The 27,942-nt window shown below is 41.4% G+C and overlaps 1 protein-coding gene across 1 annotated transcript; it reads left to right on the forward strand.

The window, feature by feature from the left end:
- Nucleotides 1-27,426, forward strand: LOC142956709 (neurocan core protein-like). The gene is made up of 19 exons (XM_076098439.1): nt 1-73; nt 3,724-3,927; nt 4,847-5,029; nt 5,524-5,698; nt 6,931-7,058; nt 7,531-7,815; nt 8,693-8,836; nt 8,979-9,068; nt 9,155-9,312; nt 9,410-9,569; nt 13,218-14,435; nt 18,029-18,145; nt 21,699-21,812; nt 22,944-22,995; nt 23,198-23,304; nt 23,685-23,767; nt 24,293-24,437; nt 25,504-25,686; nt 27,308-27,426. The coding sequence occupies exons 1-19, from the start codon at nt 1-3 to the stop codon at nt 27,424-27,426; spliced, it is 3,738 nt and encodes a 1,245-aa protein (XP_075954554.1).
- The last annotated feature ends 516 nt before the right edge of the window (nt 27,427-27,942 follow it).

Raw genomic sequence — 27,942 nt, forward strand, 5'->3', positions numbered from 1 at the left:
ATGGCCCTCAGTCTGTGTGCCGCTGGGCAGCAGATCCTCCTTGCCCTGATGCTGCTGCTCTATTTAGGCTCGGGTAAGTTGTCTTCCTCCTCCCTCCTAAATTGTTGCATCTCCGTGTGCTACAGAAATTCACCAGCAGTTTATGATCTGAAGGAAAACAATTTGACAAATTAATGTTGGCACACAAGTAAAAAGAAAGAGGGAAGGAGCAGCTGGACCAGAATATGGAAAAAACATCAGTTCCCACATACATTTTCCATAGACATGAATACACAAGACAGGTCTGCACTAATTTGAGTGTTGTAAGTAAGAGCTGACATGCTGAGGATGTTTTCAGACACGCTCGGTGGGACTGAGCTGGAACACCTCCAAGCCCATTTCTGTAAGTTTAGTCGACCATCTGTTCCATTACAACTATGCATAAAATTCCCAATTATGGAACAAAAAGACAAAACATCTCAGAGCCTCAGGTTTGAGGCCCCACGTGCAGTCTGCTGACTGCCTGCGGTAAAGATAAGTTCCTCTCCTTAATTACTTTTCCTGCAATTGGCATGCATGATAGCTGTTTAGTGTGGATTTTCATTACAAGAAGAAACTGCATCACTTATTTCCAAAATTGAAACAAAAAAACAATACCTTAATGGTCATTATGCTCTGGCCGCAGAAAGTTATTACTCCATTCAGTCATGTTTTTGTTTTTGCTGCAGAAGCGCCGGCCTCCAAAAGTAAACAAAATAATCCAAGTACTACTAAAAACAAAACTAAAAAAAGATTGGAACCTGCTATTACTCCAAGATACAAGTACAAGACAACATTCTTAAGTTGTAAAAGCTGTTAAAACATTTATATTATTTTACTTTTGAATCAGTAATTTTCAAGTTCATCACCACAAAGTTGCCCTCAAGCAGTCAACAAAGTACCACAATATACCAAACTGGGACATCTGGATCACAGAGTTTACTGTATGAGCTGTGATGATGGACAGCTGGCAAGCAATGTACCAGGTTAATGATACATACTGCGTATCCATCTGCTCTGTAACGTGTAGTGCACAATATATTCAGTCTGCTAACAAGAACAAGTGGAGTTTAAAGCTGTTTGTTTTGGATTTAATCACGTTTTGACCTTGGCAACTCTTGATGCTATCACAACTCTGTGGCAGATGCCCATCGCTAGAGAATATCTGGTAAATACATGCTCGCCTGATATTTCCTGACTTCATGAGTTGATAAGAATCACCTGAATAAGCCAGTTATCAGTAACATAGGTTGTGGGATACAAAATGCCGCAAGAGATACAGTGCACCAGTTGTGTACAGCTACATTTTCTGCAGTTGGAGGAGCCTCCTAAATGTGATCATATTATCAATCTGATGTACGCATTTCCTCTGCTTTAAGGAGTTGGTCCACATTTTGGGATAAAAAAACATTTATGTGCTTTCCTGAGAGTTAGATTAGGTCATTGATAGCTCTCTCATGTCTGTACGGTAAACATGAAACTACCGCGCCAGCAACCAGTCAGCTTAGCTTAGCATAAATACTCTTGAACCGAAGAAATGGTGGAACAATATTGATTACTTTACACAACAAAGAAATATTTGTTTTTTTTCTGTGCTTTTCAAAACACGCTAAGGAAGTCTGTTAGATGCAATTAAAAGCTCCAGGAATAGTTAGAAGACCTTTAGTTCAGATTTCCAGTCACTCTTTCCTACATTCATGCTCATCATTTTAAATATAGACCTACCACATGAGTCGCTGTGGTAGTATTAATTAGTATGTCCTTATTACATGTTTGTAAGCAATATTATTCTAAGCATGAAATCATCAAATGTATTGAGCCAGCACAATCAGTTCTGTTTATTAAACACTGTCATTGGCCTTGAAAGCCTCCTTGCAGTTTGTCTTTATTGGACAGCTCACTGGACTCTAGAGGAGGACTCACAGCAATAAGAGAAGGCATCTGTTAATGACAGAGAGTGTCCTTTCATGTCACTTCCAGATATCTCTTCCTCCTTTTAGGTTGTATTTCTTTTGTCCCATCTGTCACCACCATGTTACAGGGCATACTTGTCATCCAATCTCTGAATTTGCTCCATTCAGTTTCTTAGACTCCTTCTTATCCTCCATCCTCATCCTTGATTTTCCCTATTATTTACTCTCTTCCCCCATCCCTCTCTCATTCCTGCTCCCTGTCTTGTTCTGGCTCTCCTGCTTTTCACTGGTATTTGTTATTCTGAGATTACATCTGATTTGGGGGGAAGGCGGCGGAGGGGTTCTTCGGCACAGAGAGATGCTCTCGGGGGGTTCAGCTTGTGAAAGCAGTCCAATCTAAATGCAGATGCAAATATCTTTTGAAGGATTTAATTCCACCATGTGCAATATTCCAAATAAGGCATTTCTTTTTGTTTTGTTACACAGCACCTCTTGTTACGCTCATATTAGTTTTCTACACATTGGTGCTTTTCACTAATGGTGAGGATTTGAATGAAGAGGACCACAAAAGAAAACAATTGTGAAAATCCTTATTAAGCTTTGTAATTATGTCTTTTGCCTTTTCGTCTTCTTATGTGCCAGAGACGGTCGCGCCTCACCAGCACGTTTTCCTCCCATCTCGTCACATACTGATGCTTGGTCAGGACTATGGCATCACTTTCTAACGCACACAGCATACAGCTCAGTATGACAGCATCAACTAACTCACTATAATTTATAAATGAGTATAAATTATTTGGTTTTGATCGTTGTTTTTAAAAAAAAAAAATTAGCAACAAATGCATTTTAATTGAAGGTCCTTTAGTTGTTTCCACTGCATCTCACAATCTTCATGGAAATAGATAGAGTATGATCAGTTATCATGGCAATAACTCGCTTTTCCTTAAAATTACATTTTGAGGAAATTACTTTATAGAAAAGGTCTTTATTATGTTTAAGAAAATTACAATTTCTACCTTTTAGATAGATAGATAGACACTTTATTCGTCCTGCAAGGGGACATTTGTTAAAGATTTTATAACATATTGTTGCTCGGTATGTGACGGTCAGGTGCACGCAGGTTAAAGCCACAAAAAGGCAGGATTTGGTTTGCAGATAATGTCTGTACAGGTGATCCTGTTGTCATGGTTACATTGAACCTGCATGTCATGGCAACCAGACGAAGTGAGTTGCTGATATCAATCTGCGTTACCAAGAAATTGCCGCACACGGTGACATTGACTTTACATTGATGCTTCTCTTGCATGAAATTACTTTAAATCAATTAGTTTGAGTGACAGCTGCAGTCATTTATGTGAACACGGAGAGAGAAAACATAGGTTAGAGGTAAGTACGTTGTAATTTGGAGCCTGTGAGCCACTGTTGTAACTTGTGTGTCTTTATACTCTTGTCTATGTGTATATAATTGTCTGTGAGAGGATCCTTATAATAGGTCAGCGCTATGTTCGTCTGCTGGAATGATAAAACCAGTTCCTTGTTCTCGAGTGTGAACTTGCTAATGAACCCCTGAGGTCTTGTTACTGTAGCAGGCACCTTGGTTAGAAGCTAGAGAACAGCCGACACTTTCTTTGTATAGAATACTGTTCGTCATTTACCCTATAATCAAACACCAGCCTTATTCATATCTGTCAGAAAGTGTATTGTTCATTGTTTTCTTCCCTTGCAACATATCCTCCAACATATTTACATGCATAATGTAATGATGTCCTGTTCTCTTGTTCGTCCTCTGTAGGTGCAGCCTCCTCCATAGTGAACATGCGTAGGATCACACATCCTACTGTACAACAAACGCTGGCAGGCAACGCCGTCCTCCCCTGTGTCTTCACCCTTCAGACCAGCTCCTTCAGCCAACCTTCCCACCTCCTGTGGACTCGCATCAGGGCACCAGCAAAAGGAGAGGGCGCTCCTCTGGAGCAGATTGTGCTCTCTGCTAAAGGTAACGCAGAGACACGATGACGTGGTCTAGCTGTTGATTATTATAGTGGGTCACTCTACTTCTCTCAGTCAGATAACATTTCTTAGAATGCTTAGAAAGTGCACGTAAAAGGTGCTCAATATTTCCATATTAATAGTAAAATGTCATCGTTAAATGACTGTGTATTTTCACAGACAGTCGTCACCTGATTTAATGAACCTATTTAATGAATTAATCTGAAGGCCTCACAAGTAAAACAAATGACCAAGAACTGACAAAAGAAGCTCCTGGAATTAAAGTGAGATAAATCTTCGAAGTAGAGATTTTCCGCTGTACTTGTAAATGCTCCAAACTTTTTAGCAATGTCATTGCTGGCACAGATTGAAGTCATCTATATCAGGCCCCTTGAAAGTCTTGGTGTCTTTCAGGTCATTGTTTTGGTTTTACAACCAGCAAATTTACTGTTTTGGTTCAGTCTCACCACTAATCAACCTGGGTTTTCAAATGTAGAAGGCAGCTGTTTTCAGTGAAAAGGCTCTAAAAAGTTTACTTTAAATGGAACCTCACAAACTAAATAAAATTGTTGATACCATTTTAAAGTCTTTGAAAACGTTTGATATTCTTTCCTCTACAACGCCAAATGTTAATGAAAAATAAAGAAACTCTTAAAGGTAAAGTCAAAAATGAAAAAAACTGAGCTACTCTGCTGTGATCAAAGTGATCAAACCACACCATTCAAGTGTTGAATTTTGATTGGTCCACAAAAGTATGTGACATCACATTGTTCCAAATGAGCCCCGCCGTCCTCCAACCAGTGGGAAAAGCAAAGACAAAAACAAAAGTACAAGAGTTGTTTGTGGGAAATTTATGCTTTATCGCTCAAATCTGCAGGATGCCAATAGACACTTATAATGAAGAAACCTCTCTTTCTCTGCCAAAGGTGATGTAATCAAGGTGAATAAGGCTTTCAGTGGCCGCGTCACGCTGCCAGGATACACTGCCAACCCTCTGAATGCTACCATGGAGATCTCCAGCCTCCGGACCAACGACTCGGGCACTTACCGCTGTCAGGTTGTCCTGGGTAACGAATATGAGCGAGACACGGTGCCCCTGGTGGTCTCCGGTAAGTGCAGCAGCCGCTCATTGTGAGAAAAGTTTAGTGCCCTAACTCCCTTAAGGACACATTTTGTGTTTTATTGCATTCCAGGATTGCTAATCAGTTAGATAATGGTAGCCTGAAAACAGGAGCTCTGCCAACCTTTTTTGTTTAATTAAACATTAATAACATTGATTCACCATATCAATATCAAAATGACTGACTTAATTAATGTAGCCCGCTGCTCTCTGTGTCTGTGTTGTTTTTTATCTAGTTTTCCACTCGAGTGATTGTGTAATTCTTTTAATTAAAGAGTTTAGACTGAATACCAATGATCACTTTTCTATGTGCCCATCTGTGAAGTTTCAGCTGAAACTCGCATAGTATTAGATCGATCTGTTTGTGGCCACAATAACATGTTTACTGATTACCTCCCACTGATTTATTGGTTTTAAACTCGGTGTATCTCCTAAATAAATTCACATCCATCTCATCACATGTCCCTGTGTGTACCTGTATAGGTCTGGTGTTTCACTACCAGGCTCCCAGCACCAGATACGCCCTCTCATTTGCCGATGCTCAGCGGGCCTGCCAGGAAAACTCGGCTGAGATGGCCACACCGGCCCAGCTGTGGGCAGCGCACTATGACGGCTTTGCCAGCTGTGCAGCCGGCTGGTTGGATGATCAGACTGTCCGGTGAGGAGACGTTCAATAACTTCCTTCTGTTTGTCACATCACCCTTGTTGCTTACTAGTTGTTCCGCTGTGCTTTAAATCAGGGCTGCAACTAACAATTATAGTCAGTATCGATTGATCTGCAGAATATTTTCTCAATTGATTGATTATTCCAGGTTTTCATAAACAAATTACTTTTTTGCTGAACCTTGGATATTTAATGGAACCCATTCATTTAAAAAACATTGTTTAAAGGAATAGTTCAACACATTTATTTCTTGCGTTAGATGAGAAGAATGAAAATACTCTCACATTTGTATGGTTAATATAAAGCTAACATGTTAGCGAAGCTTAGCAAGACTGGCTGGAAACCGGTGGAAATAGTGTGCAAGTAGATGATTTTTATCTTTAGACAGAGCCAGATCCCCCTGTCTCCAGTCTTTATGCTAAGCTAAGCTAACTGGCTGCTAGTGGTCAACCCGTTCTCACTCCCAACATGTCAAATAACGCAGCTTGGTCTCTGCTGCTCGGCCTTTGACACCGTAACTCATTGAGGTGAGGTGGATGGATGTCTAACAAACACAGGACTTATAGGACGCCGCTGTATGTGTCCCGTGCGAAACCAAAAGTTAACGTTGACATTTTGTGAGTCAGTCAAGGTCAGCCACGCTCTTTTCCTAAAGTGGTTTTGTAGCCTAAATCTAAATTCCTGTAAAAAGTTTATTTTGTAACAAGCAAATATTGACCCAGAGTGGGACAAAGACCTTCATAGTTTGAAGCTTAGTGCCACTGACCAAGCTGCATTTTTTGATGCAATGTTGTGTGTTGGAGAAATGTATCATACCGTTCTTAGTTATAACTTGTATCACTAAACCTGCATATAATCTTAACCCTCTTCCCATATAATATGAAGACATTTGCTTTGTTTCATCTACTGTCAATTAATATTCAGTTCTTCTGTTTTGTAACTTCACCTGCTTCAGATTCATGTTCTTCTTTTCACCGCTGTTGTATATTTGCTGCTGATTGTATTTCAGTTTATTTTAATCTCTTGCCCTTTAAAAGAGATTAATAATTAAAATTTATTCTTAACTGACATTTAAAGTCTTGAAAATGAGAACAAACACTTTGATATGTGAGCTGAGATAATGTTCATCCGGGAAAATGTCCACAAGACCTTGTCACTTATTTCCTATAATTTGTAAAATAAAAGGTTCGTTCCCGTTTATGATGCCCGCATGGTTTTCTTCACAGCTATTCGGTCCAGTTGCCAGGGCTTGGTTGCTATGGACACAAGGAGTACTCAGCTGGAGTGAGGAACTATGGGAAGAGGGACCCCAAAGAACTGTTTGATGTGTACTGTTTGGCAAAAGAACTGGATGGTACACACACACACACACACACACACACACACACACACACACACACACACACACACACATGCACACAAAACACATCAAAATAGCACCACACATCATATTCTGCTGCAATATTAAAGGACCGGTGAGAATCTTTTCATTATTTTTAAAGTTCAATAAAGTGAAAAACCAAAGAAACTTGCTTTTGCAACCAATATTAATCCACGGTTGAAAGTAATACATTCATCAATTACACCTGTCTGAGCAACCTTTGCTTAAAATCAAGCCTTTTAAAAAAATGAAACTATATACATTTGTTCTGTTTTTAAATATTTACATCTAGATAACATAACAAAGACATAATATCACCATCCTTATCCTTTACATACCAATATAATTATGTAATTTCAGTGCTCAACCCATGCAGGTGTTTTCCCGCTAGAAATCAGACAGACGTCCTCTTGACAAGTTCATGTCTCATGTCTCCGTACTCCAGGTGAAGTCTTTCACTCCGCAGTCCCGGGCAGGCTGTCTCTGCCGTCGGCATCAGACTGCTGTGTGTCCCTCGGCGGGCAGCTGGCCACAGTGGGACAGCTTTATCTGGCCTGGAAGGCCGGCCTGGACAGCTGCGCACCGGGCTGGTTGTCTGATGGCAGCGTGCGCTACCCGGTGACCTTGCCTCGCCCGGACTGTGGAGGGAGCCAGCCAGGAGTCCACACCGTCGCACCCAACAGCACTGCGGACAACACCACCGTGCTATATGATGCGTACTGCTACAGAGGTACCTTAAGATATATATATACACACACACACATATACATATATATACAGTGAATGTACAGAATAATCTCAATGATCATAATCATATGAAATAATGCTTCACATCAACATTAAATTGAAATGTGTGCAGGCTGAAACATTACAATATGGATACATATTGTTATGTGTTATGTTATGTTATGGCTGCCACGATAACAGGTTTTCGCTGCATTATCATGGCCAAAACAATTCACCTGAACAATATCATTGCTAAATGTATAGAAAATTTAAAATAAACAAATAATGCTGTCAGTTCAAATTCATATTCATCTTTAACTTTGTTTATTGAGCATTTCGTGTCTTTTTTGGCAAATGAATTACACTCAAAATACGAGTGTAGGTGGAGAAAGACTCTTATAATAGTATATAATACATCATATATATATGATTTAAGAGGTGCTGCAGTATTTACGTTATATCATCATATGTGTATTATTCACATGATATCAATATTTCATTTTTTAAATATCCTGCTTGTCATCAATACCAGTCTATTGCGACAATCCTGAAGCACTCTTAACAGAGGTGTTGATGCTACTGTGGAAGCTTTGAGTGCAATTAGTTACAATCGCAGTAAATGTCATTGGCACTGTTGTAGCTATGGCAACAATAATGTCTTATGTGATCTATCACACGGTCACATGTTTGTCTGCTGGATTGAGAGAGAAAAAGAGAACAGGATGTGTTGAAGTTAAAGAAGCTCAGCTTGTGTTCTCTGTGTTGACTGATATCGGCCAATTTCCGCAAAATTAAAACACAGCAAACTTTTTGGTCCAACTTCGTAAGATCCTTCAACAATAGCCATGTGAACGAGCAAATCTCCTCAACGTTTTTCTCAGGTAAAGTGGAGAATTCAGGCTCCATCTCTCAGATCTACACCTCCCTGTGGAAGCCCTGGAGCTACCTCGCAGGCTTAAGTGATGCTGACTCCACAAGGACGGGCAGTCCAGACGCGACTACACAGCAAACCACCACTACCGGAGGTTTCACATTTCTCTACCTTTAGCAGATCTGTAACAGCATGGACCAGCTGATTAATCAGAGGATCAACCATCCAATCCGTAAACACAAATACAGTAGGACTGTACTTACAATAGCTATGTTTTTGCAAACTCATCCTTGCAGGGTCCACAGATGCCGGTGATGTTTCACCATCAAACTGGACAGGATCGATTGAACTAGAAGACGAGGCCTCCGTCCGCAGCACTGAAGCATGTAAGGCTGCTTTCTAATATTGAATTGATTATTGATCGCAACAGAATGTAGATGTTTGCTTATAATCCGACTGATTGTGTCCTCAGCCTCAGACCCCTGGTCCTCAGAATCTTCAGGGTCATTTGTGACCCTCCAGCTGATCCCAGGACAGAACCTCTTAGACTGGGGAGAGCCGCTGGAGCCTGGCCCCGACTCTGAGGAGTTTCTCCGGCCACCGGTCAACCCCACTCCTGTTGACAAGAAGGTGGGTCCTGGTTCAAGCTTTTATTTTGAAATTTAACAAACAGGAGTAGCATCACTGGGTCAGCTAACTTTCTGTGCATCCACTTTATATTTTTAAGGTGATCTCAAAGATCGTCAAGTCCATTTGGAAGCCTTGGAACTACCTGGCGGGGACTGGAGATGAGGAAGGAACCCAAGCACCAAGACAGGCAGGGGAAGACGAAATGGCCACGAAAAAGACAGATGATGGGTCAAATTCATCCAGTGCAGCATCACCAAGTGAGTGGACTTATATAACTTGTATGGTCGACCATCTAGACTAGAGTAACCTCCCTGAGAGAGCTTATGAGTGAATACATCTCTGAAAAGAGGATAACGGAGGAAAATCTGTAAAAAAAGCAAACAGAAATTAAGTCAATTCAGTTGACACAACTGACATCTTTGAGTATACTACATTTTTTAACTTTTCTAGTGTTAACATAATACAGTACACCTTATTATTAGCACAGTAAGCAGTCTGGAAAGGAACACGGTTACAGATTTTGAGTTATAAAGCAACCAGGCTTGACGGCAGTGTATAATTATGAGCATGTACAGTATTCTGAACATATTGCTGTTGAGGCAGTAATTGGTCTGTGATGTTGGGGAAACACAACAGGATGGTACATTAATTGCAGTTCAAGGAAGCCCCAGGAATGAAGATCATTAGAGAAACACAGAATGAATAAGGCGTAACTGGGAGAGCAGACGCCTTGCAGTGAGGAGAACAAAAGGAGTGTGTCCAGCATCACCTCTTTCTTTGTATGAAAAGTGCTGTATAAATAAAGTGACATACATTGTATGTATATATAAAACTTCCAAAAAGGATGCGCTGGTGTTTCCTCACTTAATGCCCCCCCCCCCCCGGCAAGCCTCCTCGCTCCTCAAGATGGATTTTAGGAATTGAGACGTCCTTCAAGATGAAGCAATGACAATAATTTCCGGGTCACAAGCTGGAGGAACGAGGCACAAAATCGAGAAATGAGAAAAGCCCCAGGTGTGACAGCTGACGAGCTCCAGCTGGGATTTCCCTCGTATTGGGATACAATATAAATAGTTTTTAAAAAAATCTGTTATTTTAACTGTGACTTGTCGTTGACCTGCATGAGAAATATTACAATAATGATTTAATAACTAAAAATATAAATGCTAAAATTAAATACTAAAAGCACTCCTTAAGGCATAATTAAATAATATAAAAAGGTGTTCGGTCTCTTGTGTGTACTGAGCAGCCATAATTTCATTTCATTTCATTTCATTTATTTAAAAGGGACCATGTACAGTTTAAACATAAATGTCTCCATTCGATGCACTGTACCAGATTGTAGCTTAAGCTAATTTGCATCTGCAGTCCCTTGGCAGGTCAACAAGGACAAGACGATAACACAGTAAAAGGAAAAGACATTCTGCCATACAAGCAATAAAGTCAATGCCTAAAACATTAATTCGACTTTTAATTAGATTAGTTCTAGGTCAAAGTCAGATACGAATAAAATGGTATCTGATATTTATCTGATCAGCTTAATAAGAAAGGAATTACTCATACCCAAATGAGCAGGACATTTATTTAAAAGTCTCCTATCAGGGCTTTAGATGTAGTATTATTATAATTATATTATTTTATTCGATAACATGTGAAAATAATGTGTACTTTTTGTATTTTTAAACTGACCATTACTTAGCAATAAAGCTAGATGTTTCAGGGAAGACAAAGGTAATGAGTCCTGTATTTCATAAATCTGTGGTGATTTATTTCAAAATTATTGAAGACTACTTTGTACAAAATGCAGCAGCTAGGCTCTTCACTAAGGCTGTAGATCTCATATCACTCCTAGCCTTGCTGCATTGGCCGCCAGTCAAGTTCAGGACTGATTTAAGATTATTTTAATCACTTATAAGAGACTCCTTGGCCGAGCCCTGTCTACGTCTCCGAGCTACTAAATCCTTACACCGCCGAGTGTCCACTTAGGTTGTCCAACCAAAACCTGTTGGCTATACCCTTGCCAAACGCGAAATCGATAAACATCTAGAAAAGTTGGCTTTTCTATCATTTCAAACGTTGTTTTTTCTATAATATATATGTGGGGTTAATAGTTGCTGTATACTTTGTGTGTTCTTAAGTGTATTTGCTTTTTCTTGTATTTTGTGTTTTCTTTGTTACTGTAAAGCACTTTGTGTTTAAAAAAGGTGCTATGTGAATACAGTCGTACTTACTTACTTACACTGGAGGGGTACAGATGATAACAAATTGAGGAAAAAGCTAACTACATTGATCCAGAATAACTATGGGGTACATTTGTGTTTTTACTTTGGGACAAACTGTAGACTACAGACTTTATGTTACTGTGTATGTTGTAAAGTAGGCCTACGACATTGAATCGGGTGCAATATTGTACTTAAAGCGGTCTTCAGAAGCCTGAGGTGGTTCAGCTTTATGTGGATTGACACTGCTGTTACACAAGATGAGTTTCATTACAGTAGAGTTATGATGAGGTTTCTACATTAAATACAATTTAACTGAAAACCAGAGTTGTCCATCTCACGGCCAAGGCATCTGTAACTTTAATACCGTGTCTCAGTGTAACTGGCATGAACAGTGAGGAACACAAACACTGCAGTCATCTAAAAACTTTATTGAGAGTAAAACCACAACATCAAAATTAAGAAATGATATGAGGATTTCTTCAATGAAGCCCATCTCTTCAAACAGTAAACTAAACAGTTTCAACTTGCATTTAAAAAAAGAGCAGAACTGATGTTAAAACCACAGGCAAAAGCTAAATACAAATGTTTCTATAATACTTTATCAATAGCTGCATGGCAGACATACAGCATGTAGTGTGATACTGTCATATCCATGCAGAGAAATCCTGTCTCTGTTGAGCTGGATGCCCATTATTAACACTGAGGCACAGGCATGAAAACATCAGGTCTCTTTCAAAGAGAGAGATGATGGAAAAAGAGTTAAATCCAACTCATCAAACTGTAGGCTACTCCTCTTTCCTGTCTCTGGGTGCAGCAGGTTTATCTGTATGTGATTTTACGAGGATGAAAGTGGTTTCCAAATGGCAGGCATCCATTTAGTGTTTGTTAAAACTGTGTTACAGAGTTGTTGATTTAATTCTGAGGCTGTGGTGGTCTTTAGTTTCACTCTGTTTCACCTGACTGCGTTTGTTTTTGTCTTAATGTGGGTGCAGAGAGGTTTTAAACCTTCACCTACGTCTGTGTTGTCTTTGTGTTTTGTTTATTTGTTGTAGTTAACAGTGGCTGTTTTAAATAAACTGTTCCTTTATGTGTCAAGTCGAACATGCCTGAGCTTTCAGAAAAATAAATGGCATTTAATCTGCTGTAATTACAACTTCAAGTCAGAAGTTACTCTGATATGACATGAACACGGCGTTATGTTATGTTAGGCTCACACTTACACTCAGTGCTGAATGTTGTGTGTTTCAAACAAGCACTTTCTGCTGATTGGCAGTGAGACAGGTGAGTAATGAAATGTTTGCCATTGCTTATCGATCGCTACTGTGTTCAGTGGTCATATCCCTGTGACAATAATGCATACATACTGTACAGGGAAATGTTCAGACATTTATTTTAAATGTTTTTCTTTACAGTGTTCACAGAGGTTTGCTAGCTGACTGTGATCTCATTGAAGTGTAGACGGTGCTGGTACAGTGATAGAGGAAAAAACAGCTGACGGACAGCTCAGACAGCTTAGAAGTGTTGGTTTTGTCTCCCTTGGCAAAGCAAAGTGAATCCATAAGAAGATTTTTGCTTTGTTAGTCACTCTTGGCTTTGTTTTTTGCAGTATTCTCTCTGTCTGCAAAATTGGATCCCTGACTTCACGCGTTCTTTTCTTTTTTATTTGTTTTGTGCCCTCTGCAGGTTTGTTTTCCTGGGGCAGTTCATGGTTCAACAGCACCACAAGGGAAAACTCTACACCACCCAGTGAAGAATCTCCCACTCGTCTGGCATCTACTTTGGCCGCCTCCAGTAACTCTATGACTACAGAGAGCACCAAGAGCTGGGAGACTTCAGATACGCACACGTCCACCGTCTCCAGCTCTGCACCCGGAATCACCTCATCCAAAGGGGAGACATGGGTCCGTGTTGAATCAGCGACCACAACCCAGCCGGGTGACAAGAGGGAGGAGACGGTAACCTCCAGAGGCAGCGGTAGAGGAGGCAGAGGAAGAGGGAAGAAGAACAGAGGGGAGGACAGGAACAGGGGAGAAGAGAAGGGGAGAGGAGAGGATAAAGGGAAAGGAGAAGAAGAGGGGAGTGGAGAAATCACTGGAGCAGAAGCAAAAGGGGAGATACAAGTTTCACGTCGACCAGCTGGAACAAGCAAACCAAGAGAAAGATCCAGAGAACGATCTAGAGACAGGGGTCACAGGAAGGGACAGTCCACCACTACCGCTTCTACCACTACTACTGCTAGTCCTCTGGAGCTCACAGTGATGACCACAACTGGGTCGGAAAGGGCTGACTTATCTACATCTGAATCCCCGTCCACCTCACCGGCAAAAATCCCATCCCCATCAAGCTTACCAGATCCATACCAATCCCTCTCCTCATCTCCATCACCTTTGTCCTCTGTTACTGCGTCCCCATCTCCCTCCTCCTCCCAACCATCCCCATCTCAATCCCTGTATGAATCCCAATCCCAATCTCCATCCCCATCCCCGTCTAGTCCATCTTCCTCCTCCCCATCCCCGTCTAGTCCATCTTCCTCCTCCCCATCCCCATCTCCACCCACTTCCTCACCTTCATCCAATTCCCAAACCCCATCCCTCTCGACCTCACCATCATCCCCCCGTTCCCCATTTCAAACTGCCGGATCAGGAGACCCAGCTCCATCTACTCGCTCAGACATCCAGGACAGCTCCACTAAGACCCTGACATCGTCCCACTGGATCCCAGTGGAGAAAGCACTTCTGAACAGCTCTCTGGATCATCCTCCATTACTGTCGGGACCCCCAGATGTGGAGGAGCCTGCTTGGTCTCACGCTGTGGGGTCAGGGGCCCTGTTACCTGGCAACATGGAGGAGGAGAGCAGCAGAGGCGGAGTCAACATCAGTACCGTAACTCTCAGCCCAACAGGTTAGCATTGTATGCCTGTTTTCAGATGTTTTGTCATCCATGTATCTGTATATTCATTGTAATTAATTGATATCATTCTACAAAAAACACAATTTTGATTTGATAGGCTTCAGTGATAATTCAGATTTTATGCAATGTGGGTCTTATTTTTGTAGTTTTGACCATCGCTTCTATTGCCAATAGTAAGAATGTGTAAACCATATTGCTTTTCTGCAAAGATGCTAAGATAGCTGTTGATTTTTAAAATTTCTCCAAATCAGAGTTTGGCTACTTGTTGAAGGAAGAAATGTATATTTCTTGCGGAGTATTTTGATGAAAGGATCGATCTAGCCCGGCGCAGTCTGAAAGTAACAAAATCTATATCCACCACCGGTCAAGAAATGGATCGGCACATACCCCTGTTAGGCTTTGCACCACGAATAAGGGCATCTACAAATCACACTGTGCTTATTCTATATTGAACAACAACACGGAGGCACCTTCGGTCCGAAACCACGACGGTTTGCTAGCTACTCCATTTAACCTTGACAAAGGCAGCACGTGAGATCTACTCCCTCTGTTCTTACCTTTCACAATAAATGCCCTTCAAATACTCACTGCATAACTGTTTACCAGAGGAAACTCAAATTCACTCAGTATCTTACGGTAGCTCAGGCTATCCAACAGTTTACCTCAGACAGAATGTCAGGCGCTGCTGTAGGTCAATAGGATCTAGTTGGTACCCTGCCTACGCAAATCTATGAGAACATTTTGTTGAAAACAGTTTCAAATATGCACCGCTGCTGGTATGAATAACTTTGATGCAAAATATTCACAGCCGAGTATTTTGCATTTTTGTGTTTATTTGTCACGGCCTCCGTGCGTAAAGATGAATTGATGGTGTGACTGTTTGTGTGTCTTGCTTGCTCACACTTGGGTGCGTCAATGTGCCTACATGCCTCAGGATTTACTTTGGTAGGTTCACTGTTATCATAACTGATAGGAAATTAAGGCAGATGAAAGTAAGACCCGAGTTGTAAATATGTAAGTATGCTTTAATATTGCCTTTTCATTTCCTCCCCTGACCTCGCCACTGGCATATTTATTCAAAAAAACTCAGTGTTTATTCCCTTGGCTACACACCTTTTATTCCCACCAGAAGCAGAGACCACATTCCCGCCACCACACAATCTGTTGATTAAGTCTGCAGCTCATGTATTTATCAGTGAAGCTCCTGGCTGGCCACCTGGTTTACTTATTTTTTTGATAATGATAATGAGAGCTCACACAGAGAACATATATCACCTGGCAGCCATCATCCTATCACACATTTCTTTATGGTGATTTATTTTACTCCCTGTGAAAGCGGCTCATGTCTGTGGCAGATATGGCTCAGCTCGAGTATGAGAGTGGAAAACAGCTGCAAAATGTATCGACAAGAAGCCGAGGGCAACCATCTGGGCTTCTGGTGTACAGTATGAGGGTTGATTGATTGACTGACACCCTGGAGTCATGCAGGCAGAAGGCCATAAACACACTAACACACGGTGATATCTTTGCTACACAAACAGGAGAAGTGGATGGATGCGCTTGAGATTCAACCACAATAGTGGCTTCCATCTCTCTCTCTCTCTCTCTCTCTCTCTCTCTCTCTCTCTCTCTCTCTCTCTCTCTCTCTCTCTCTCTCTCTCGTCTCCAGTTCAGTCCCTTGTGGTTGGGTTTCATGGTGGTGGTCAGTATTTTCTCTCCTGACTGGATCAAGGAGCACTTCATCAGTCAGTTAAATCAATGAGGACAGAAAAAAAAAGAAGCCTTGGGTTAGATTCAAGGACCTTCAGGAGCAAAGCAAATTGATCAAAGCAAAAACAAACACATTCAGACACACAAGGATTCAACACACAATGCAGTCACCTTTCTTTCCATTTTCTGATCTTTTTTAAAAACAGAGACAGTGACATTTTTATCACAGCATCTTTCTGTTACACTTAAATTGCAGATGGTTTCTTGTTCTTCTTCCTCTTCGTGCTTCCCTGCACTCACAGAAATGTCAAGTGCTTATCGGAAAATCATATTTCCAAAGTGAACCATATTTCCACTGTAGCTTTTATTACTCGAAGCAAAGGCTACGTGTGATGTGTGGATTAATACTTTAAGGTATCCCAACGTTGCCTCTGCCACTTATCATCTTCCTGTGCTGTTTCTGTAAACTTATTAGTTGGATTTAGCTGTTGCCAGCTTATTGTTGTTGTTTGTGCCGGTGGTGTCGGCCGCTGTGCAAAGCGAGGGACAGTCCACTCTGTCAACTCCTTCTACCGACCTCTATTGATTTTTCTGCACCACTCGCTTTAATGAACGGCCAATCGCACAGAGTTTATCTTTCACACACACACACATGCTGTAGTAAATCTGCTTGTCATAACAGTTGGGATTTGTCAAGGCGTGCCATGACCTTGACTGACACGGAGGGTGCGAGTGAACGTCGGCCTGGACTGATGTACATGAACGGAAATGCATGGCTGGTTTTAGCACCTGACTTCAGCAGAATTCACACCACGAGCAGAGGATTGGCTCATGGCAAAACTCAACATAAATCTATGGACGCTATTGAGAAATCTTGCTCTTTTGATTGAAAACCCTTCTTTTTATTATTTTTTTATCCGTCAACATTTATTTTGCCCAACACAGCAGCCGACATCATGATAATTCAGAGGATGTGAGCTGTCGATATCTGCCTCTGGGTAGTTATTGGACAGGATCAGCCTCAAGGCTAATCACAGCCAGATTTTCGCTCTTCGTACCGTGTAAACACAAACACACAAACCTACACACATACACACTGTCAACCTCATACACACCACCCCCTCCTAAGCAGTCCTCGGTGTCAGAGAGAGCTGGCAGAACAAAGACTCCCACAGCTGAGCTTTTGCGGCCAGGATGAACGAGTGGTGGTTTCCAAAGACCTTAATTTGCTATAATGAGCGGTTCGGGGGAGAAACACGTGGTAGTGTGTCAATTGATATGGAAATGTGTAATTGTGGAAGGAGACCACACACACGCACACATTTAGGGGGTGAATAGCGGGGCCGAGGCCCTCAGCGGGAGGTCTGCTCATTTCTGTTGAGGATGGCTAATGTCTGAAGTTCTCACGCTGCCCACTACGCTCGGTGGACTGAGCCAAGGCCTCGCTTTCCATATGGTAACCATGACAACTGTGGCTGTGAGGTGATGGCGAGGTTGAGGCTCTCTGGCTTCTGATCCCTTTGAAAAGAGACAGAGTGTGAAATGGATATGCTTGTGTGTTATAACCGCTAGTTTTGACTAAGCTGCATAGCATATTTCTTTCTGAGTCATGCCTTTTTGATTTTCATTTAAAATTCTAGAAGTGGTGAGAGTGGAAAATTGTGTTAAAGCCATCCGACTTCAGAAGATCACCATGGACATAAATATTTAAGCTTTATTCAGGTGGTGAGCTTCGATACACATGCTTTGTCCTCGGCCAAAATAAATCCCATCTACACACAGAAAAAGCATTCTCCTGTACAGTATCACTAATCAACTCCCTCATTTTGAATCCCAACATTCCCCTCCTCCCTCCATCCGTCTGTCTCTTGTAGACGAGGTGGATCCCTGCGTGACAAACCCGTGTCTGCACGGAGGAAAGTGCCTCCCGCAGGGAACGGGCTACAGCTGCTACTGCCCACAAGGATACACTGGGGAGAACTGTGAGATTGGTGAGCGATGCCTACACAAACACACACACTCATACACGCACACATCCCACACAAGCACACACACACACATGCAAGTATCCACACATAGTCACGATAATGTCAGCCCTGCCTTAATACATATTGACGTAAGGCTCTCCAATGGCCTATTGGCAGGTCAAAGGTCGAGCTGTGTGTGACAGTGAGGGAGGACTTATAATGGGGGCTGGGGTCAAAGGTTATGATCAGACCTTCGACAGCAGGGCGATGATATTGGTCCTTCAATGTCAAACTATTGGGAGCTTTCACTGCCGAGGTTCTTCTTTACAAACTAAATTCCTGTAGTAGTAGTCGCATGGAGCAAAGAAATAAGTATCTGCTTACAGTCAGTTCATTTTTTGAGCTCAATTGATTTCTTGTCCCTGCAAAAATACCTAAAGGTTAAAGGATTTCTACAAAAATAAATAAATTGTTCCTCACATGAAGGCCTTTATGCCCAACAAACTTCACAGAAATCCATTCACAGAATTTGATGATATGTTGCTGACAGAAGCAGCAACTAACAGAGGAAGGAGGACATATATCATTGTTCAGGTACAAAGATGGCTGAGAAGTGCTGATCACTGTTGTTTGTGGTTATACCTTCAGAGGTTAGAGATAAGATTCATTTTACTACAGGAGGTCAGGGCCAGCAGACACACAACCTATTGTGACCTGCATGAACTGCAAGACAAAGAGGGACTGACAGAATCTACATTCTAAATCTTCTCGATCAATTCTTCTTTATCTACATGCAATTTCCTCCCTCTCTCTGTCTTCGGGCTGATTCCCCTGTTGTTCTTCCTATCTGTTTGGCTGTAGCACAGTATGATCAGGTCTGAATTATGTGGTGTAACTCTATGGTATGTGATAAGATGTGATCCTGTGTCTTCAAGGTGAGAATGAACATCTGCAAATAACCAGCATACACTGTGGTCAGTGGGTGCACCTCAAAACCTGACCACAAACGGCAGATGCGCATGACGCCTTATATCGATAGGCTTTATGCCGCATGTAAACGAAATATTATGGGTACCAACAGCATTGTAAAGATAACAGACCAATAATCACATTTGGCTTATTATAGCTGAAGTGGAAAATGTATTGTGCAGGCTCTGAAAACACATGCTGTCTCATCTCCACTCAGCATCTCAACGACAGGACCTGCTGCCTCATGAGCCTCTTGTACTCCTTTGCCTTTTGTTGGATGGTTAATAATATAGAGCCAGGCAGGAAATGACTGGAGAGACAGTGTCACATAACATACAATAAATGTTGACCCGGCTTTAACATCAGAAGATGGTGTTTCTATGGTTTACATTTCAATCATTTCAACAGTGGACCTACTGCAATCAATTTGAGCAATACCACATAACAAGCAGCAGCACACTAGCATACATGAAACACAGCCATGGACTGTCAGTATTTCTACTGCTATTTATTGTTTAAATAATTTCCCCTGATCTAAAGGCCCATGACAGACCCAGATGTATTCACTCACTTATTCTTATTAGACATCTTCTCAGGACTGGGCTTGAAAGGCCGTTTTCATAGGAGAAATTGTTTATTGTTAGTAGTGCTTTCTGTACTGTGACTATTCTAAATGTCTGTAGTTTGTGTAAGACCCATGATTCTGATCCGCTTCAAATTTTAATGCTACACTCGACCAAGTCTCATAAAAACTGACAGCCAGCAGCTGATGTGTGGGTATGCTGGAGGGCTTTGTTATGGATTTGCAGAATTTGCAGTATTATGAAGAGCAGCTTCCCCTCTGCATAATGGATGAGAGGGACGAGCGGATCAGACTTTTTATGTTGAACAACAAAGAGCTGGACTGATTTTAAAGGAGAGAGTTGGTGGCGTGTGTTTAACTATGAACTAACACATTGAGACGTCATTCAAGGTCGTCATTAGCTTTTTTCATATTTATATAACAATATTAAAGTTATAAGCTAGGTTTTGGTCATACACAAACCATTTAACATTTTTTTTTATGACAAGTTTAAGGCCTGAGGAATTACATGTTCTTGTTTTCTCATGCGTTGAGAAAACATAAATGTGAAAAAAACTTACTTGGAAATCCAATCTCTGCACTTTTCGGTTAAACGCATTCATGTGTGATTATTTCCAGATACATTGTCTCTTGTGGAGATTAAATTCACAATTTGAATTGAGTTCTACCCACATGGTTTAATTTCATCTCTAATAAATCACGTTGGTACATCTAAGTTTTTTGTAAGTATAAGATCTATTTAATACCAAATTGTAATGTCACAGTGTTATTCCTCTACTAAAGTTGACATTTTCAAATTCCACACAGAGTGGCTTTCAGGGATTTAAACCAATGAACCAAGCTGTCAAGGAAGACTACTTCTTATCTTCTTAAATTGCTACGATCTTACGGACAAACAACATTGTTTGATCGATCGCTCAACTTCAAGCCTGTTGAGAGAAAACACACGAGCATAAACCACTGGTTTCAGCTGCCATTTCTATAAACTAACAGTTTTTGCTGTTGGATTAAAGTTAGATCAAACATTAAACATTTTAAAGAAAAAGTTAAAACTAAAACAAATTGGATTAGAAAAACAAACTTAATTCGCCCCACTTGTACCCTGAAATATGCTTTATTGATAAACCACAATTCAGTTCAGATTACAAACTAAGCCTTATTGCAACCAACCCTCATTGTGTGTAGTGACAACACTCTGAAGCAGATATTTCATGAGGCTAAAGGTCATTCTAGTTTGATCTGTCTGACACATTTAGCTCTTTACAGCCACTGACTGAATGATTAAAATGTATAAGGAGCTTTGTTTTTGCTCTCTTGCTGTGAGTTTTAATAGATTTCTGCAGTCCTGGGGCATATCTATTATTATGGGTCCAAAAAAACCCCACAGTGGTGAGAGAAAATTACATGCTCTCTGTTTACAATGATAAAGTGATACTCTATCGATCCCTGTGAGGAGATGTTCCTTTTTCTTGTTTTTTTTCACAGAGAGGTTAGACAGCACTGTAGCACAGCAGCCCTGGAGCTTGCATCTGTCTTTGCTTCTTCTGCATTGTGGATGGCTGCCAAAATGGGGACCTCGAACCTAAATCCTCTGGTCAGGTTTCTCCTCACTGCTGATTAGACCACCAAATTTATAACTGCTTTAAAGGAAAAGCAATGCAAAGTGCTATTTCTCCCTCATGCAGCCTTTTTGTAAATGGAGACAAAGGACAGGAGACAAAAGAAGAGATTAGACATAAATCAAGTCAACCTTACGCTCTTTACTGTAAATGCATGAAGAAGGATGTAATAACACTTGAAGTGTCTTCCTCAGTGAGAGAATGAGGACAAATAAGGAAGGTAAAGGGGATTGTCTGTATTCTCCTCACACTCACACTGTACTCACCAAAATGGACAATTTCACCGTTCAAAATCAGGACTAAAGAGTTTGTTTCTCTCTTTATGAACATGATCAGCAGAATACATCCTGTTAATTTGAACTCTAATGAGATATGCAACCCTTGCTGCTTTATTCCTTTTTCACAGATGTTGATGACTGCCAGTCTGAGCCATGTGAAAATGGAGGCACTTGCATCGACAAGATTGATTCATTCCTCTGCCTTTGCCTGCCCAGCTATGGAGGAGACACGTGTGAGAAAGGTGAGAATGAGAACACTGCATCAACAAATTCAGCACATTGTCGTATGTGCAGCCACAGCGGCGAACTTGTTAAGATTCTCGGTCATCTTGCAGTAAAATGTTTGTTGCAAACTGTGCTGGTGAAAATGATCTTGATCAGTGTGCAGCGTCTCTGTTACAGCTGTATGTCATAACACAACATCACAAAGATGCATCTCTAAGCAGTGTGTGTGTGTGTCACAGGCCTACAGGTTAACAGATAATGACTGAAAGTCTGCAGGCACAACACACTGTTTTCCAAGCAAGTCTGAAGTGTTTGGTGTGATAGTAATACTTTTTTTGTGGTTATAGATTATTGCTGTGCCTGTATGATCTATTGTGTGTAGTTTAAAGATGCCCTGTGGAGTTTTCTTACTTCAATAAATTGGATCAAATGGAAGTAGGCAAGCAAACTTTATTAAAATAGCACTTTTCAAAACAAAAGACAAAAAGTTCTTTGTCAAATAAAGAAAATGGGAAAGAGGGACATTAAAAAGGACAGAGAAGATAATATATAATATATACGAGGCAAGACTCACAAGTGTGTCTGTGTATTAGGTGGCTCTAATCCCCCCCCACCCCTCATACCCCACACTCAAACCAACATGCACATAAGCACTGATTCATCACCTCACTGTTTTAGCCTCCTCCAGCTTCAGATCTGCTCTCAATGTGTGTGTGCGTGTGCGTGTGTGCGTTTGCGTGTGTGTGTGTGTGTGTGTGTGCGTGTGCGTGCGGGCGTGCCATAAAGTAGTAATTAGAATGAATGAATATCTAACCTGTGCTGTTATAAATTAATACACTGGCTCTGATGTTATTAATGAATACTAATAGTGCAGACAGAGGGCCACATGTGTTGTGAATTGAAAACGAGCCTGTTTAATTAGTTCATGTATTTTGCCTCTCAAGATGCTAGAGTCATATATTTTTGTCTTTATTTGCCAAATGGGATGCAACGCTCGGTAAAAGAAAGCTTCCTCTCTCTCCTCCCATCTTACACAGAGCATTTCATCTCATTTTGTGTCCCTGCTCTTTAACTACGCTTTTACGTGCCCTTCAATAAATGATCTTAGCTTCTCTCACATCTTCTCTTTTTTCTCTTCATCTTTTCAGATGTAGAAGGTTGCGAGCACAGTTGGAGGAAGTTCCACGGCCACTGCTACAGGTAAAAATGATGAAAAACTGTCTCTGCTGTTAAAATAGATATATTTAACTGCAACCACAGGTGCCTCATCTGTCTGCATTACTCTTTTATACCCTGGAGTTATTCGTGATATACTTACCACAGCGCTCTGTACCATTTAAACTTGTCTTGCTGCGTAAGGTATGAAATATGCATTTTCATATCCACTTTCACTGTCCCACAGGTACTTCACCCACAGACACACCTGGGAGGATGCAGAGAAAGACTGCAGAGAGCACAGTGCTCACCTCAGTAGCGTCATCTCAGCTACTGAGCAGGAGTTTATCAACGGTATGTGTGTATTTCTGTCACAAACAATCTACAGTACACATCAGACACTTGAATGATTTTTGAATACCAAATGTTTATATATTCAGAAACAAAATAAAATAAACATATAGCATACATCTCGGATAGCAAAGGGGAGGTGTTATGCATTTAATTGAAACTGGAAACAGTATAGACACTAAAAGTTCATTTTACTTATTTCCATAGTCTTTCTGAGTTGTTAATTTGATGTATGATGTCGGGAGAGCATGGAAGACAAAGCAAGACGAGGGAGGAAGTCACAAATAGAACGAAGCAGTAGTGAAATAATACAGATAAAAGACGGTGGAATAAACAAGAAGGAGAAGAAAAACATTCAACAGTTGTGCTGTTGTCTTTTACAGGTCTGGGTCATGACAATGCCTGGATCGGTCTGAATGACCGCACAGTGGAGGAAGACTTTCAGTGGACCGACAGCAACGACCTGGTCAGTGATCGCTTTTGAATTGTGCTGTTATGTGAGAATCTCCAACTCCAACTTTAAGGCCCCTTCAAAGTTTTTGTAAGCTTTAAGAAAAACTACATCAGTTATTATTGATTGAAACAATTGATCAGGTTTTATAGAGAGCAGCCTTCCAACAACAGCAGACAACCCACAACTGGCATCAGATTTATGATTCAAATGTTGCTAAATCATTAGCTGGGCAGAAGCATTTCAAACCAGTGAGAAGAGCGCATTGGAAAACACAAATAGAGACATCTTAACATTTGCAGAAAGATTTGTGTTCATAAAGGACCCATTGCTCATAGTAAGATACTTGTTTTAATTTTTTGCATTTTAATTTTTTGCATTTTAATTATAACTGTGCCGCTATTTGTGAAATCTCATGTGTAATGTAACAAATGTCATTCCCCTGAAAGTGTTCATCATTGCTTTTACAAGGGAAAAGATAGGAGAATAACTCTCTGATGGTGCTGACAAATGAAAGCAACTGTTTTTGCTGTCGTGCAGGTATATGAAAACTGGAGGGAGAGCCAGCCAGATAACTTCTTTGCGGGCGGGGAGGACTGTGTGGTGACCATTGCCCATGAGGACGGCAAGTGGAACGACGTGCCCTGCAACTACAACCTGCCCTACATCTGCAAGAAAGGCACAGGTACTGAAATCCTGCTGATCTCAATCTAACCAAACAGCACGCAAAATGTGCAAATGAACAATAGCTTGTTTTGCACATTCAGGTCCAGTGTGACTCTCCCATCAAATCTAAGCTTAATCACTTCATAAGGAGAGATTGTTGCTGTCTTCATACATCGTGCTTGTGTTATCTCACTGACCAGCTGGCTACCTGTTAGTCATCACTGCTCATCATCAATTCTTGTGCTCTTTGTGTAGAAAAGATTCAGCGGTTGGTCATTTGCACCTTTTCTCCCTTAAAGGTCACAGCCGCAGATGCTCCAAAAAAAATTGACAACAAACACAAACATAAGTGAAGATTGTGAGTCAGTCTCAAACCTGTATTGATTTTCGAGAGCAATATCAATCTCAATCTTCTCTTTATTGCCGACTCTCCCTTGGGCTCTCTTACATTTGTCCAGACAGCAGAACCGTTAGTTGCAGTTATTGCCAATTACTGCGTCGTCCACAAATAGGAAATAAGCCAGTTTGCCAAGTTTTCCTAATCGTCTCCCACACCTTCCCTCTGTGACCCGACTCAGCCGACCTGAATGTGAATGCAGCGAGAGCTTGTAGGATGCGAAGAAAGCTAAAGGCTGGAACACGCTGGAGAAACGGAGGATGGTCAGGAGTTAGAAAAGGATGGATAAGGATGGAGGAGGACACGGAGAAAAGGATTAAGTATCTGGCTGCGGCCTCGTGGCTCTGTGGCTTGGCTGTATTCCCTGTCTGCTGCAGAGACCCATCGCCTCCTCCTGGCCTCTCCTCAAATCACATGCAGATACAGCAACAAGGCTGCCATCTAGAGGCAAAGCACACCTGCAATATTGAATATGGTCAATAGCAGTATAGAAAATGCACTAATATTTGTAGTATCTGTACTTAAAAGATTCATAATAAGTGTAACAAGTTGACACTAATATTCTAGCTATTTCATCATGGACGGTCATACACACCTTTGGCACCATATGCACGTCTGGATTGATGAGAAATAGATATTGTATATACCTCTCATCTCTACGATGGCTTTATTTCATGATTCCCTGCAGTGCTGTGTGGGACGCCGCCCGCAGTGGAGAACGCCCATTTGATAGGTCGGCGAAGGTCACATTATGACATCCATGCAGTGGTACGCTACCAGTGCTCCGAGGGCTTCTTCCAGCGTCACATCCCCACTGCTCGCTGCCGGGCCGACGGGAGCTGGGAGAGACCCAGGATCATCTGCACAAAGTGTGAGTGTTCAATGTCTAGTTTAAACCTTTGCTATGTTTCATGTAAGTAAAGGTTGGTAACGGCACTCAGGACTTAACCAGTCATCAGCTTTTGGTTGCCAACAACGGAAAATATGGTTGCCATTTTTACAGTGGCGGGCCGTGCATTTTATACCTGGGCCTTCAGTGCTGTCCTACTACAGTTGAATTACCTCCTAATAACCTCATTATGACGCATCAATCCAGCAAACCTGCAGCAGATCCACGCATTCCACCACACAAGAGCACGAGCCATTCAAATATTATTCATAAAAACGACACGATAGACAAATGAACAGTCGTAACGTTACTATGTCAAAAAACAAACGCAGTTTGTCACTTACCGAAACTTAAAGAGTTTAATCCCAGTACATCGTTTCAGTTCCAGTAAGAAGTCATTCTCCATTCATGGACGCCAGTGATGACAGTCGAGCCTCCCCAGTTGTATTTAGTGGGATCCCACCTCCGCCGGGGCGCACGCCGGGTTGTGGAGCTGTTTCCCTGCGAACGTGTTTGTTGAGTTGTAGATCCACTCGAGTGTCTCCAAAAGTTTTCAAATGCTATGGTGTCCTCAGGTTAGCGTAGCGTAGCATCAAACACCAAGACGCTCAGTTAAAATGAAACACATTCCCAGCCATAAAATGTGCAACGCTTCTCCGACGCTGTCAGCAAGAAATACCGTTCATACAAATCCTTTTCCTGGCTGAGTCAGGCTGCCAGCTGTGGCGTTGACTGACCATTTCTTACGATGTCCAGCTTTTCCTGAAATGTCCTTCTTTCTTGAGAAAGGCATTGTCAGTAACTCCGCCACTAAATCCGTTTCTCCTCCTTATTCAGCCAAAAACAAAGCTAGGTAAAAAAATGAATAAACTAGACCAAGCAAAATCTAAAAATGTTATAGTTTCTTCCATATCTTCGAATTTGAACTCTTACTCCTCCAACTAAGCTCTGCTGGCAAGTTAAGTTTCAGTTTACAATAGTCACGTGCTCGCCCACTGACCAATCACAGCACACTCTGCACCTCGCGGCAGAGCTGCACCTGGAAACTGAGCTGCACCTAATGCTGACGTCATTATAGGCCGGCTAGCAGGCTCTGATACTCAAAGAATACGCCCAACATGTCAAACTAAAGATCTGATTGGTTGAACACTATGACAATCAACAATATCGTCCCCATTCACTTAAACTGCAAAGGGATGCACGTGAGAGTCTGCAGGCCTCTGCCTCTGTTCTTACCTAGAGACACAGAGGTGAAATCTGATTGGATAAAAGCTCTACTTAAAACAAGCTGCACTGGAAGCAGAGCAACTGAGGAAGACAGTAGCTGTGCAATGAGAAAATAAGATAATGGGAAAAATATTTTTATAAATTATAATACATGTGTATTTAAGAAAGATTATTAAATTATAAAATAGCTGTAATTTTGTAATTCTGTTTAGGCCAGCAGAGAAGGCCTTGCAGGCCCTGACGGCCCACCACTGCAGTCACCTTATATTTTAATATGTGACCGAGAAGTGCAAAGAAAGCGAGAAACAGAAGAGAGTTGTGCATCTGCTACAGTACATGTAAGACATAAAACTTGTTTGTTTCCCTCCACGTTTAGCCCGGCGGTCACACCGGTACCGACGCCACCACCACAATCAGCACAACGAACGCCACGGCCACAGGAGACACGGAGTAGAGGGACAAAAGGCCAGAGAGGACACACACAGCTACTACTGAACCAAATAACACAACCTTCTTCAAAGGCTAGGTGCTAACCATGGCTCATAAAGAAAGACAGTAGTCCACATCATTTCTATTCCTTTTCCTACTTCTATTTCTACTTTATTTCTCCTGATCAATAAGGTTTTATTACACTAACATACAGTTTATCCCTTCTTTTTTTTTTTACCCTGCTAACTGAGGTCCATGCGAACACTAACTATAACACTAACTCTTATTAACGCCTCCCTCCGAAATATCTCGATACAGTAAATCCTCTTCCTGTCTCTGAACTAAAACCCTCTCTGTCGGTCAGACTAACAGCTGTGTGTGAGCGTGTGTGAGCGTGTGCATGTAAGAGAGAAACTTAGAAAAGTGCAGAGTCACTTTTTTTGTTGTCGCAAATATTTGCTTGTTCTACCTGAAAAATGACTCTCATCCTAGTGTTCTGTTAGCAAAGCACAGATGTAATTGATGGAAGTTAGCATTCAGTCCCCGGTGACCCTGAGCTTTTTGTATGTGTACTGTAGCTGT

Source organism: Anarhichas minor, unplaced genomic scaffold (assembly GCF_050575085.1).
Source record: "Anarhichas minor isolate MPS153535 unplaced genomic scaffold, ASM5057508v1 ptg000024l, whole genome shotgun sequence".
NCBI classification, from domain to species: domain Eukaryota; kingdom Metazoa; phylum Chordata; class Actinopteri; order Perciformes; family Anarhichadidae; genus Anarhichas; species Anarhichas minor.

Coding starts and splice junctions, on each gene's coding strand:
- LOC142956709 (XM_076098439.1), top strand. CDS start 1: ATGGCCCTCAGTCTGTGTGCCGCTGGGCAGCAGATCCTCCTTGCCCTG. Junction 5,699..6,930: donor TTGGATGATCAGACTGTCCG/GTGAGGAGACGT, acceptor TTTTCTTCACAG/CTATTCGGTCCAGTTGCCAG. Junction 9,313..9,409: donor CCACTCCTGTTGACAAGAAG/GTGGGTCCTGGT, acceptor TATATTTTTAAG/GTGATCTCAAAGATCGTCAA.